We start from the raw sequence: 13207 nt of genomic DNA on the forward strand, positions 1-13207 counted from the left end.
AACCTCCAATGAGATTTATCCTGTGAATCTCTCACATTTACTTCCTTTCTACATAGAGTTTCTTCCCTCTATTCACTGCTTTTGTTTAGAGTGACAGTGCTTTACCATTTTGCATAACCCACAGTTTTAATTTTCAGACACAAAGTAGAAGCAGAAATACAAACTTTCCTTGATGAAAGGTGCCTTGAAACTGAATTTCTTTTGGATGTGTGGGACTTGGGTAAGAACTTTCACTCTTTCTTGCTCAATTTAAGTGTGAGTATTTAAAAATAATAATACACTGCTGATTTAAATTTTAATAAACTACAGAAACATATAATATTTTTGTCTTTGATAATGCTTTTGTTCAATTTGATAGCACATAATTTATCAAAGGAAAGGGAGACATATCAAAGAAATATAGTAGATCCTGTCTGGCAACTGAGAGAAGATTTGAAATTCAGGCTGTCTGAAATGCAAGGCTGTCTCTCACAGCAGTCCTCTTTGGGACTTCAGTTCAATCCAGTCAAAGTGTTAGAGCAGGTTGGTATTTCAACTTTTGTTTTTACAACTTTGTTGCTGCTGGTTAGCAGAGGCCTAGGGAGCTCCTTCAGCAGCTGTGAGAGCAACAGGGGAAAAATTATGCTGACCACTGAAGACTGAGGGAGGGGTAGGAGAATGGGGCCAGACATTCCCTAGCTCTCTGCACTCTGGAGGCAGCTGCTGCTATAGCAGCAAGGGATGGCTGCAGCAGCCCAATGGTGCAGGTTACCTGGAAGCTGCTCCTGGTGCTCTGTTCCCTTCCCACCCCACCTTTTCTCATCACTCCCCTCTAGATATGCTGTAGGGCTGTGCGAAACAGTCCTGCTTCATTTTGACTTACATTTCACCGTTTTGAAGGAGCAGTGTTTTGTTTTGTTGTTTTGTTTCATTTCGAAGCACTGTTCCATTTCGTTTTGTTGAAACTGTTTTGCTGTTTCGACGTTTCACCCATAGGCTATAATGGGGAATCATGAAAATACCTATAAATTTGTACTTTCTTGCCTGATGCAAATGAAAATTGCAGGGTTGGTAGCCCCTTCTGAGGGCACGAAGCCTACCAAGTTTTAAGGAGATGGGTGCAGGGTTTTTTGTGAAACTGCACTTCAAACAGTTGAAAGCAAAACTCATATCACTTGCTAACAGTGGCAGCCTTTTGTCATCCCATGTGCAGTTTTGGGGCCTGCATCCCCAAGAGGGCTTTGGGGCTGTGCTGGACTCCTCCTGGGGGTGCAGGTCCCTGGATCTGTGCGTGGGATGACAGAAGGCTGCCGCTGCTGCCTGGGATCAGTGCTCAGAGCAGCCCACACCCAATGCTGGGAAGACTGCTGCTGTCGCTGGTCACAGGCAGCAGCAGCAGCCTTCTGCCATCCCGCACACAGATCTGGGGGCCTACGCCCCCCTGGAGGCCCATGCTTGGTGGCGGCACTAGGAGAGCAGATGGTGGGGGCTACAGCAAATTGTGGGGTGGCAGCAGCCTCCCTTCTATCACTGCAGCCTGCCCCATGCACTGGGGAGAGCCCATTCCTGCCCCTACTGCAGCCCCAGGAGCGGTGCATCCTGCCTGCCTGCAGCAACTGGGCTGCACCACACCAGGGGGTCCAGGGCACGGTGTAGCCCAGCAGCTGCAGGCAGGTGGTGTCTGCTGCTCCCAGGGCTGCAGCAGGGGCAGCACCAGGCTCTTCCCAGTACTCAGTGCCAGTGCTGGGAGGACAGGCTGAGCTCCATGGGGCTGGCGGAGCCACTCAGAGAGTAGCCCTGGCTCTCCCCACCTCCCACCACCAGGCTGCACTCCGAGCAGCTCTGCCAGCTACACAGGTCTGAGCCTGGCAGTGGGAGGCAGGGGAGAACCACTGTTCAGAACTGTGCTTGGAGCCAGGGCTGCACTCTGAGTGGTTCCGCCACTGGCTGTTTGCCACCTCCCACCACCAGGCTCAGCTCCGTGGGGTTGTGGAGCCTCTAGCTGCCAGGCTGTGCTCACCAGGGCTGCACTCCAAGTGGCTCCACAAGCTCCATGGAACTCAGCCCGGTGGTGGGAGGTGGCCGGAGAACCAATGGCCAGGGCTATGCTCGCAGCCAGGCCTGCGCTCTGAGCAGCTCTGTCACTGGCTCTCTCACCGCCAGGCTGAGCTCCATAGGGAAGACCCCAGCACAGCCCCCCAGCCCAGCCCTCCCGTTGCAGCTGGTGATGGTGGCTCCCCTGTAAGGGCTGGGGGAAGCAATAAGAGAGCTGGGGGAAAGATTGGGGAGCTGGGAAATCCAACCAGGAACATTCCACCAGCTCTTGGTTCAATTCCCCAGCTCTCTGATTGGTTCCCCGAGCTATTCCCGGGGGAATTCCCAGATCTTCATGCCAGGTTTCAGCAGGCTGCCACTGCAGTTTCAGCAGAAGCCTACTGAAACCCTGTGCGCCGATTGGGGGCTGGCACCCCCCCGGGAAGAGCTGAGGAAATGATCAGAGAGCTGGGGAATTGAACAGGGAACTAGATGTCAATATCAGAGCAGTCCTTCCCCACTCTTCACCCTCCATCTCCTTAGTTTCTGTTTAGCTGCAGCAAGCCTGGCTTTGAAATGTGAAATGTTTTGAAACTTTCAAAACGTTTTGAGTGCCCTCATTTCGTTTCAAAGCTGTTTTGAAACCTTTTGTTTCATTTCAGTTTCGCTGTTTTGAGCTCTAAATGCATTGAAACAACTTCAAAATGAAACCACCCATCAAAACTTCTCACAGCCCTAATATGCTGTTGTGTGCAGGGCTGACTCCCCTGGGGGAGGGGCATTCTGTTTGTCCCCCACCTCCTGATACTCTGTTGGACATGGGCCTGCAACTGCCTTGTTCCTTTGACTAGCCAACACGTGGCTGTTCCTGTCATGGCAAAGAACCTGGGGGTAAGAAGAGGCACATTCTGGCACCCCCTTATTGTCAGCACTCAGGTCGGTGCCCTGCTTGCCCCTCTTGTTTACGCTACTGCTGGCTGGTATTTATTTTTGAAGGATGGGGAGCAAGTATCTTGGAATCTTTTAAAAGAAATGTGAAAAAAAAATTAATAGCTACAATATTTTTCTGTAAAATTAAGGTGCATATTTTAAAAGTAAAGAGAAATCTCCATTGGCCCAGATGATCCTTGAAATTGCTTCACTAATGTCACTGAAGTTATACCAATGTGAAACAGATGGATGTTAGAAGAAAATCAGGTTTTGTGGCAAACAAGGTACTGAAAAACAAACAAGAACATTAAATTTATAGTCAGCTACTCCAGCTAATCCAGAATAACTTCCTGTCCGCACAGTTTTACTACATGGCAATTCAAAGCAGTTTACCCACTTTAGCTGAGGGATTGTCTATTCCACACTTATTACACTATAATGTACACAAAACAGTTACTGCAGAGTGGCTGAGTAACTTGTTTGTGTGCCCATCATAACCTTTGTTTTATTTTGAAATGACAGCTTTCATATTTATAAAAATTTAACTGTGAAATAATATTTCATAAAATAGGTAGACTTTGTGAAAGAACAACAGAAAACTTTTTTGGACCAACTTAATCTTGAAAGACTGGCTTTGGAGAGAGAGCTTGAAGAATATAAAGCCAAAGTAAGAGCTGAAGAAGGTTCACTTTTCCAAATTAATCAAATAAACAAAATATACCTGCATCATTCACATTGGCCCAGTGATAAATGATTTTTATTCTAGGTATTGGTATACTCTTCAGAAGAGGAAGCTATTCTTTTTCATGAAGTTCCTACAGAATTACTGGCTTTGGAGTGCCCATACCCCGATTTGAAGACTTCAGTTCTTAGGGAATTCCATAAACTTGCAGATGAATATTGGTCTAAGCTTCAGGAGATTGACCACCAATTGAAAGTCATATTCAGGTAATAAAATAAATTTTAATATTTCTGTTTTTAAGGGCAAGAGAGAGAACTGTGCTGTTTTACACTCTTTAGAGAGTACATTTGTCTTTATCAGAATTACTTCTCTTTTGTAAAGTACAATACATAGTTGACTCTGTGCCCAGCTCTCTGGGATTAAATAGTCAGTAACTGTTTGCACAGCTGAGAGAACTGTGACAGTCTTTCAAAAGAACTTGTCTGAAATAATAAGCAAAATATTTTACAGATTAAAGAACCAGTGTCTGGTGTATAGCAAATCTCCTCTTCACACATTTTGCCTTACAGATAGAAATTCTTTTGAACATTTTCCATACGGTAATTTCAGTACAGTATCATACATTTAATATTGGAAAAATATTTCACTTCCTTCTGAGGAAAATCTAGAACGTACACCTATGTACACTAGATAAATAGGTCCACATCTTTTTATGAAGTGTAGCTCATTGCAACAATACTGTATTATGAGATATCAAAAGTTTACTGAATTAGTTTAGAATTATTTTAAAGGAGTCATTATTTATAAGTCATCGACATAATAATGGGATGAAATGTAACATGTTTCAACACACTAATATAACACAACTCACTGTAATGGTTTGCACATGCAAACTGACACAATTGCAGAACGATGTATGAACTCATCAGGCAAACCTAGATTTGTCTCCCATTCCTCATGATCATATACTCTAGGCTGAAATTAGGTTTTACTTAAAGTTGCTGAGAATTGGAAGAGAACTGAGATGTTTTTTAGACTACTTCGGGGTGGGGAGGACTGATGAGAGCAGGAAAAATACTAGGTTTCTTTTGAGAAAGAGATTCCTGATAGAGCAAAGAATATTCAGGAAATATCTGCATAAAGCTACTTTCATCATGGTTTATGCAATATGACCAGGGATCCAGGTTTTCCATTTCCCACAGAAAAACAGAGTAAAATGCAAATTTCCCACTTTACCAGAGGAAATTGTAGATTTCTCATTTTAGCAGAGAAACCTATGGATTTTGCAGTTTTGCAAGGAATCCTCTACAGGGGTTCCAGTCTGCAGGGGGCTGGGAGGGAGTGGAAGGAGGGTGGTCAGACAGGGGGGTGCCATGTGCATGTACATGCACGTGGCTGACAGGCAGCCTGGAGGCAGCTCCTGCAAGTAAGTGAAGAGGGGATTGAAGCCCCCATTGGGAGGGAGGGAGTTGGGCAGGGCTGGGGATACTGTCCAGCTGGGGGGGGTGTGGGACTTGGGGTCTGGGGCAAGGGGTGGGACAGGGCCACTGGTGGGTGGGTAGGGATGGCTCTCCACCACTGCATGCACTCCTGGAGGATGGGGGGGCTGTGATTCCCAGATCTTTGCGTGGGGCAGGTGTGGGCTGCCTGCTGCAGGCTTGGGCTCCTGCCCTGCTGCTCTCCCCCAGGGTCGCCTCAGCCCGGTGGGTGCAACCTAGTGCTGCAGGGCAGAGCGGGGCCATGTAGGAAAGCTGCTTGCAGCTGCAAGCTCTGAGCTGCCCTGGTGAGGTGTCCCCTGCGTGCAACCCCACACCACTGCCCCTGCTGCTGTCGCATGGATAGGGCAGTGTGGAGCTCGCAGCGGCAAGTATTTTGCTGTGTGGCCTCACTTTGCCCTGCAGCACCGGGTTGCACCCACCGGGCTGAGGAGGAGGGCAGGGCAGGAAACCTAGCCCGCAGTGGGAAGCCTGCACCCACCCCACACACACATCTTCAGGTCATGGGTCCCTCCTGCCCCCCCTCCCCCCCCAGAGTGTGTGAGTGAGGAGCACGAGTAAGACCAGGGGGCTGTGGGGGGGGAGATTAAGGGGCACTGGCAGGGCTGGGGAGGGGGTGTGTGAGGAGCACAAGCAGGGCCAGGTGGGGCTGTTTGGGACCTTTCATTTAAATCATGGATTTGGGGGGGGGGAAAGGGGTTATTTTTTGTTTGTTGTTTTATTAGAGAACTTGCAATTTAAAAAAAAAATAATTTTTTTTATTATTATTTTTTTCATCGGAGAAAACCAGGATCCCTGAATATGACACACTACACAATGCAGCTCTAGTTGAGGAGAAATTACATTTGTATTAAGTGCAGAAATCTCCAGCGGAGTCTTTTCTGAAAAAATCTCAGGACTGTTTGTCTGATGGCTGTTTTATAACTTCAGTGAGTGTTACAGCCATGTAACACGGTCTTTCTTTAAAGTGAGGAAAGACTCAGAATAACATTTATCGTGCATTTGAAAGCTTGTCTAATCTTATCTCAAATATGCAGTTGGTTCAATAAAAGATATCATCCCCCAAAATCCTTGCCTCTCACATAATTCCTAAACCATCATGGCTACAACATCACTTTAACACTGCATTTACAGCATAAGCTTGCAAATCCTGTTTGATTTATACCACCTCTTTCCTGATTGACTTAGACCTCTCATGAAATTCAATAAAAGTTTTATTTTTATGGAAGTGATTTAAAGTAATTATTGTTAACAAATGTACAAAAAAATATAGAATGACTGTAAAAAGTACAGGGATGTTTTGATACTCTTAATTTAGAAACTATAAATCTTACACTCAATGGAAATAGGAAAAATATTAGCTGGATATCAAAAGAATGCCAGAATGCATGTGTTAGTGCATAATAAGTAAATGTTATGTTAAACAACCAACTAAATATTACGTTACAACCAACAGAGAAAGATAGATTGGAGGCTGTTTGCAACTATACTTGAGTATCATATTTCAGTTTGGATTTTTGAATATAACCTAGTTTTTGCATTGGCAGGTAAAAACTACCGTGAAGGTGAAAACTAAAACACCAAACTTGTACAGTGAAAGTAACTTGGCCCTAGTTATGAAGACCACCTTTATGGTTATCTTCATAACTACGGTATGGTATTTAATGAATATGTAGTGTGAGAACTAGGAAAAATATGGAGGGAAACCCACTGGAAGGAGAAGTTAAAAGCAAAAGGAGCCCTCTACTGGAAGATGTAGGGAGGCTCTAATGGGTGAAAAATTAGGACATGTACCTGTGTATTTTCTTATTGGCAACCCTAATTCACAAACTGTTAATCCTCCCAAAATCATCAAGTATTTAAAATCATATTTAAAAATACATTTTAGGGGTTTTTAAATTGCTTTCTAGCTTCTCAGCCATTAGTATGCAGTTGCTTTGTTCATGTTTTCAGAATTTCTTCTCAAATCCCCAAGTGCTAGGAACTCATTCCTTTTTGTGGTTTCGTTTTGTTTTTTGCCTTTTTAAATTAAAAACTGAGAATCATTAGCCTCAAAGACTGAGAGTTGGCAACACTGATATTTGTAACTTTTTAGAAGTAAAATCCTTTATAGGGTATTAAAAGATTAAACAAAGACTGTGGAACTGTAAGTCTAAAACTCAGTTCTTTGTATTCTGCTGACTACTTATTGCCCTAAGAGTTTACCTAAATTGCAAGGGAAAGTGTGACTACTGCATGGGTAAACATATTTGAACTAATCTAATTTGCATGGGTACCAATAACAGTGAAAACATGGAAGCATAAATTTCAGGCTCTTGAACACCATTACTAAGAATCTTTGCCTAGCTTGTACAGCTCATTCTGAAGCTTGTGCCTCAGCAATTGCAGCAAATACGCATACTCACACTAAAGTCATAACTTCTATTGCAGCATACCCTAAGTTTTGTTCATACTCTGATTTTTTTTTTTTTTTTTTTTTAAGAATCCTGCAATAGAATTACATCCTTAATGACCTGTTTTTCCTTAATATAGTTCAGAACTATCTCTTTATTCCCTCTCTCTTCATATATAGAAACTGCAGGCTTTTTTTTATTGTGTCATATATAGTGGATCACACTTTTCCTGGCTGCTTGTTTCGTGAGCAGCTGACAAACTTTGGCACAGATCTGAGAAACTGCCAGTTAGAATGTCTACCCTGAAGTATAATAAAGAAAGCCTGTAGTTAAAAATTAGAGTTCTTGTGCTTACAAATTTCTTTGGACCAAATGAACAATGAGAGAAAAAAATCTGCCTGTCACAATATTATGCATAACCATTTCAGAAGTAAGAAAGAAAAAAAAAGTGTGAGAGATTGGCTTTATAAGGGATTCTATTTCTTCTTGTTTTTGTAGATCTAAAAAAGATAAGAGTTTCTTTTTTTTAAGAAAAAGGGAAAAATACATAAATAGTATAGATGAATTAAACTACCAACTGCATACTTTGCAAGGAAAAAATATGAAATTGAGGCTAATTTTGGTAGATAAGTTTTATCTATAAGATATTCATAAAACATTCTACTTTTTAATGTTGCTGGAATATAAATTTTATTTGTAGAACCTCTGCCTCCCTCAAATCTTGAATTCCCACTTTTGGTGTTCAACCCAGAACCACATTTTACCTTTATTTCTAAGGAAAATAGTAATTTTCTGAATGATCTAAATAACAGAAAGAGAAAAAAGTGTAATTTAATTACTCCAGTCATTTACATGTTTAAAACTTGCCCTCTAGTTTTTCCAGAAAAATAGAGTTTCAGGGGATGTCAAGTAATTCTACTCTGTACAAAGCTTTTAACTGGATATTTCCAGTATAACAATAGACAATGACATGGTTGACAGCTGGGGAAATTGACATCTCACTTGGTGGTATTGTTGCAGTCTGTCTGTCTGCAGATTCAACAAGACAGCAGTGAATGAAGTTTACATTGTCCTGGCTGTTGTATAGGATATCTGGCGATTACTGAGGTGGAGAGGGTAGCTTCCCTTATTAGTTGTTTATATTCTTTAGAGGATGTAAAGCAAGAGATTAACTCTGGGTAAATCTACTTCAAAGGAAGCAGCTGCCTGAGGGTTGTTGTGCATAGGATAATTGCCAGGCTTCAGTTCTAAAACCAAATAATGGACACTTCTAGTAGAAGAACAATACATATGAAGCAAAGTGAGTACCACATTTAATATCTGGATTACATTTTCACCCTGACATTTTAAAGATGTATATAATCTGACAGATATTTGGGAGATTCCAGTTTTGTTTAAGATGAGATCCTATACTTGTATTTTCACTGAGGCTAAAATAAAACTAAACCTTTCTGGATACCCTTTCTGGATTATGTGCAATGCACCAATTGTATACTGACAGAAAATATAAAAGTAAAAATTCTTGGTGTACTGGATCAGTTTTCTTGGCTGTTTGTTTAGTGAGCAGCTGACAGACTTTGGCATAGATCTGAGGAACTGGCAGTTAGAATGGCTACCCTGACCATTTACAATAGACCATTATAATAGACTAGCCAATTGCCCATCAGGACTGACGGGGGGGGGGGGGAGGATGGACGCTGCCACCCACCACCCTGCGCCGCTGCCCTCTCCCAGGAGCAGGGGTGGGGGGGAAGCTTGCCCCTTTGGCCAGCACCCTGTGCTTCCACCACCTGCAGAGAGCAGGGCGGGGCTCCCCCGCTCCATCCGCTCTGTCCCCACCATCACGGTGGTGCTCCACCGCCTCCTGTCCAGAACACTTTTGGAGTACTCTGATTGGTTGTTTGAAACAACCAATCAGAATGCGAATAAAGCATTAGAGACAGACAGACAGACTAAGGCTTTTATCATATTAGATTTTTCTCAGTGTGTCCTCCACATCTCTTTCAGGAAACCTAAACAACTCTATCTCTATTCCTGTAAAGGTAGAAATACACCTGCAAGGCTAATTGGTTGCTAGAACAGTATACCTAGAAACAGTGGATTCCTTACTGCTTGACTTGGAAATTTAAATTGAGAATGGGGATCCCTTTGAAAGATAAGTTGTAGCTGAAACAGTTATGAGCCTAATGCAGGAACCATGAAGTTGATGTGAATGGGTGCATTTCATGGGCAGTCAGCTGAGATGATTGTAACATTCCTCTCTGACCATAGGCTAAATAAAATCTTATATTTATGATAAACAAAACTGGCAGTTGTTAAAAACTTTTCTTAACAAATAATGTAATGATGATTCTTTATTCCCACCCCCACCTCCTTGTACTCCATGTAAAATTCTCAACTTTTAGAACTATAATAAATGGTGTCAATATTACAGTAGTTCCCAAATACAGGAATATTTGCACAAGGGGATTGCAGAAGGTTTTAAAAGAAATTCCTTTGCTTCCAGTGTAAAAATATAGGATTAAGCAGCCATAATTGTCTTCAAGCATGCTTATTATTTTCACAGCTGGTGACGTGCTTGGCGTTTCTTAGAACAAACAATTCATAACAAACAACTTTGGCTAATTTAGTTTATTTTTTAACTTTTTGAAAATTATCTGCTTTTCTACTTACATATTTATACAGCGTGGAAACATTTTATCCTATAGTTTGTAAAGTAAACACTTAGTCATGCGTGCATTTCTAATTTGTGCTATTAGTGCTCGTATGCTCAAGATGGTTCTGTAGAACAGCAATGTTTCTTGCAGCTGGGTATGTGCCCTAAAGGTCCTCATGCTCATATAGTGGTGGCATGAAAAGCAGAGTGGTACCAGCTGCTGCTCCATTCCTTCTCATGTCCCATAGCTACAAGATGGAACTACTCAGTGTCTGCTTCTTGGTTTTGTTTTGTTTTTTTAATTTATTCTTGTTATAGCTGTCTTTTGGTAAATATTATGCTTAGACTAATTTTTGTTTCTGAGATTTTTTTTTTTATAACTTATTTGAAAAATATGTCTCTTTTTTCCCCTCCCACTTTTCTGTTTGCTTACTGGAGCCAGTGTTGTTTTAAAATTGAGAGAGTGGGTTAAATATTGCTCATTTTGTGATATAGCAACACCAACAAACAGCGGACATGCTAGGTGTCTTTTTTGTTTTTTTCTTTCCAGGGGAATCCTACATCCTCGGTTTGTCTATGTCCTGTAATTCCATCTCTAAAAGAACTCTGAAAACTAGATAAGTTTATTTAATTGGATTCAGGTCCAGCTGTAGTCCCAGTGGGGCAGACTCCATCTTTGTCTGAGTGCTTCTGTAAATTTGAGCTTAACTAGCTCCATCATCTAAAGTCTCAGCTTTCACATGCTTGTGTTCAGGCCTGTGTGAAATTACAAAATTGCAGCACTACAGTTTTTCTAACAATTGGGGGTTTCCTGAATTTAAAGATTCAGGAATGCTAGGTCTATCCTGACCACAAAGCTCCTTCCATGCCTAGTGGATTAAAATGTATTTAAATAGTGCCAGAAGCTCCTTTTTGAATGGTGCAATCATTTCTCACTTGAGATCCTTCAGAAATTTTTCAGTTCCAAAAACGCTGAAGCATACTCCGACTTGTGAAAAGGTTTCCCTTTCTTGTCCAGGCAACGCAAAGGTTTGTAGTGCTGGCAAATCCAAAATAAACTATCAGTAATAGACTCCTCTAAAACTTTGCACTACACTAAGTGTTTGGGGAATTTGTTAGTTACGCACGGCTTTATATTTGTTTTGTCATAAGGTGAAGGCTGTCAGTTTGGGCAGACCAAGGAGTTTAAGGAGGAGGGTGCAGGTGGTGTGGTGCATCACCACATATACCATGACCTAGTGAGAGAAACTAGAAGCTTTACTAATATGCTAGGGGCCTAGCACTATATTATTTAGTTTAAGAGTGAAGCAAAAACACATATGTAACTTTATTGGACTGTGCAGTAATTTGCAAGTTTATGTATTAAATTTTAAAAGATGCAAGAACCTAGGGGAAAACCCCCCATCAAAATTAGTAAAAAAACCCCCCAAAAAACAAAAAAACCACTTTCATAAGATCTGTAATTATTATAATTAAATATGTCTCTTATTCAGATTTGTAGAACAAAATCTAGTTTTCTAGAGTGTCTTGACAGTTCCTCCAGTATTTCACTGTCAGTCATTTCTACACCTGAATTCATGTTACCACACTATACAGAAGGCTAACAGATGAGCAAAATTGCAGAAGAAGGGATAGTTTGGATAGTGGACCATCAAGAACATTAAAAAGGAGAGGGTTGTTAACACTTATGGAATGAGGAGACATTGGCAGGAAAAAGGTAGATTATAATGAGCAGTGAAGTCAATTGATTAAGTGGCATCTGAAAAGAAATGCCACTGGCCCTCCCAGGCAGTTGGTTTTAATGTTTGGGTAGAGCAGAAATCACACTCTACCACTGCATTCCCTAGATCTGACCCCAACAGTCAGACAACTTGTAAATGCATTAGTTCTTGTTGGAAGCCTTTCAAAGGCACCAGGATCTCATAGCAAATGAGATTGCATATGAGTGCCATATTCAAGATTCATAGATTGTAAGGCTGTAAGAGACCTTGGAAGATCATCAGGTCCAGCCCCCTGCACCTGGCAGGAAAGACAGGTGGGGTCAGGTGACCCCAGCAAGATGACGATCCAGTCTCCTCTTGAAGATTTCCAGGGTAGGCGATTTGCACAATCTCTGGAGGGAGCTTATTCCACAGTCTGGATACCCAGACGTTGTTCCTGAAACAGTCTTCCAGGAGTTTGCAGCCATTACTCCTGGTTCTCCCCAAGGGCACCCTGGTGAACAGTTGTTCACCGAGCCCCTAATGTACTCCCCTAATATAGTGGTAAACTGCTACCAAGTTCCCTTTTGGCCTTTTTTTTTTCAGGCTGAGTCGTCTCAGGTCCCTCAACCTTTCCTCGTATGGCTTGCTGTGCAAGTCTCTGACCATATGGGTGGCCCTTCTCTAGACTCTCTCAAGTTGTGCCACGTCTTTGTTAAAGTGCAGCACCCAGAACTGGGTGCAGTACTCCAGTTGGGGTCTCACCAGTGCCGGGTAGAGCAGAAGAATTACCTCCTTGGTGTTGCTGGAAATTCATTGACCAATGCATGCCAAAGTAGTATTTGCCCTGCTGGCAACAGAGTCGCATTGCTGGCTCATATTCATGCTCTTGCCTATTATTACCCCCAGGTCTTTCATTTGTAGTGCTGGTCAGGTTGGTGTTGCCAAGCCTGTAGGTGTGCAGGGGATTGTTTGTCCCTTGGTGAAGCACTTTACATTTCTCAGTGTTGAACTTCATCTGGTTCTGACTCACTTAACTTGCTAGCCTGTCTAGATCCACCTGTATCTATAGCCTATCTTCAAGCCTGACCATGCTTCCCCATAACTTGGTGTCCTAGCCAAACTTGGCTAGTGAGCTCTTCACCCCTTCATCCAAATCGTTGATGAAGATGTTAAAAAATACAGGACCAAGCCCCGCCCCCTGCAGGACACCGCTGTCCACTTCTTGCCAGGACAAAACAAATCCGTTCATTAGGACTGTCTAGGTCCTACCCCGCAGCCAGCTTTGTACCCACCTATCTGTCTTGCAGTTAAGCCCACTATCTTCTAATTTTCTC

General features: G+C 42.4%; 1 protein-coding gene across 5 annotated transcripts in view; it reads left to right on the forward strand.

Moving 5' to 3' along the window:
* CCDC148 (coiled-coil domain containing 148) overlaps positions 1-13207 on the forward strand; it is a 161405-nt gene that overhangs the window by 34808 nt on the left and 113390 nt on the right. For 4 of the 5 annotated variants that reach the window (XM_019480300.2, XM_019480307.2, XM_019480304.2 and 1 more), the window contains 4 exons: positions 138-220; positions 359-522; positions 3515-3610; positions 3710-3891. In XM_019480300.2, coding sequence (XP_019335845.1) covers positions 138-220; positions 359-522; positions 3515-3610; positions 3710-3891 — 525 coding nt within the window. The remainder of the gene's footprint in view (positions 1-137; positions 221-358; positions 523-3514; positions 3611-3709; positions 3892-13207) is intronic. The other variant, XM_019480308.1, reaches the window with a different exon arrangement.

This window comes from Alligator mississippiensis, chromosome 4, assembly GCF_030867095.1.
Source record: "Alligator mississippiensis isolate rAllMis1 chromosome 4, rAllMis1, whole genome shotgun sequence".
Taxonomy (NCBI): Eukaryota; Metazoa; Chordata; order Crocodylia; family Alligatoridae; genus Alligator; species Alligator mississippiensis.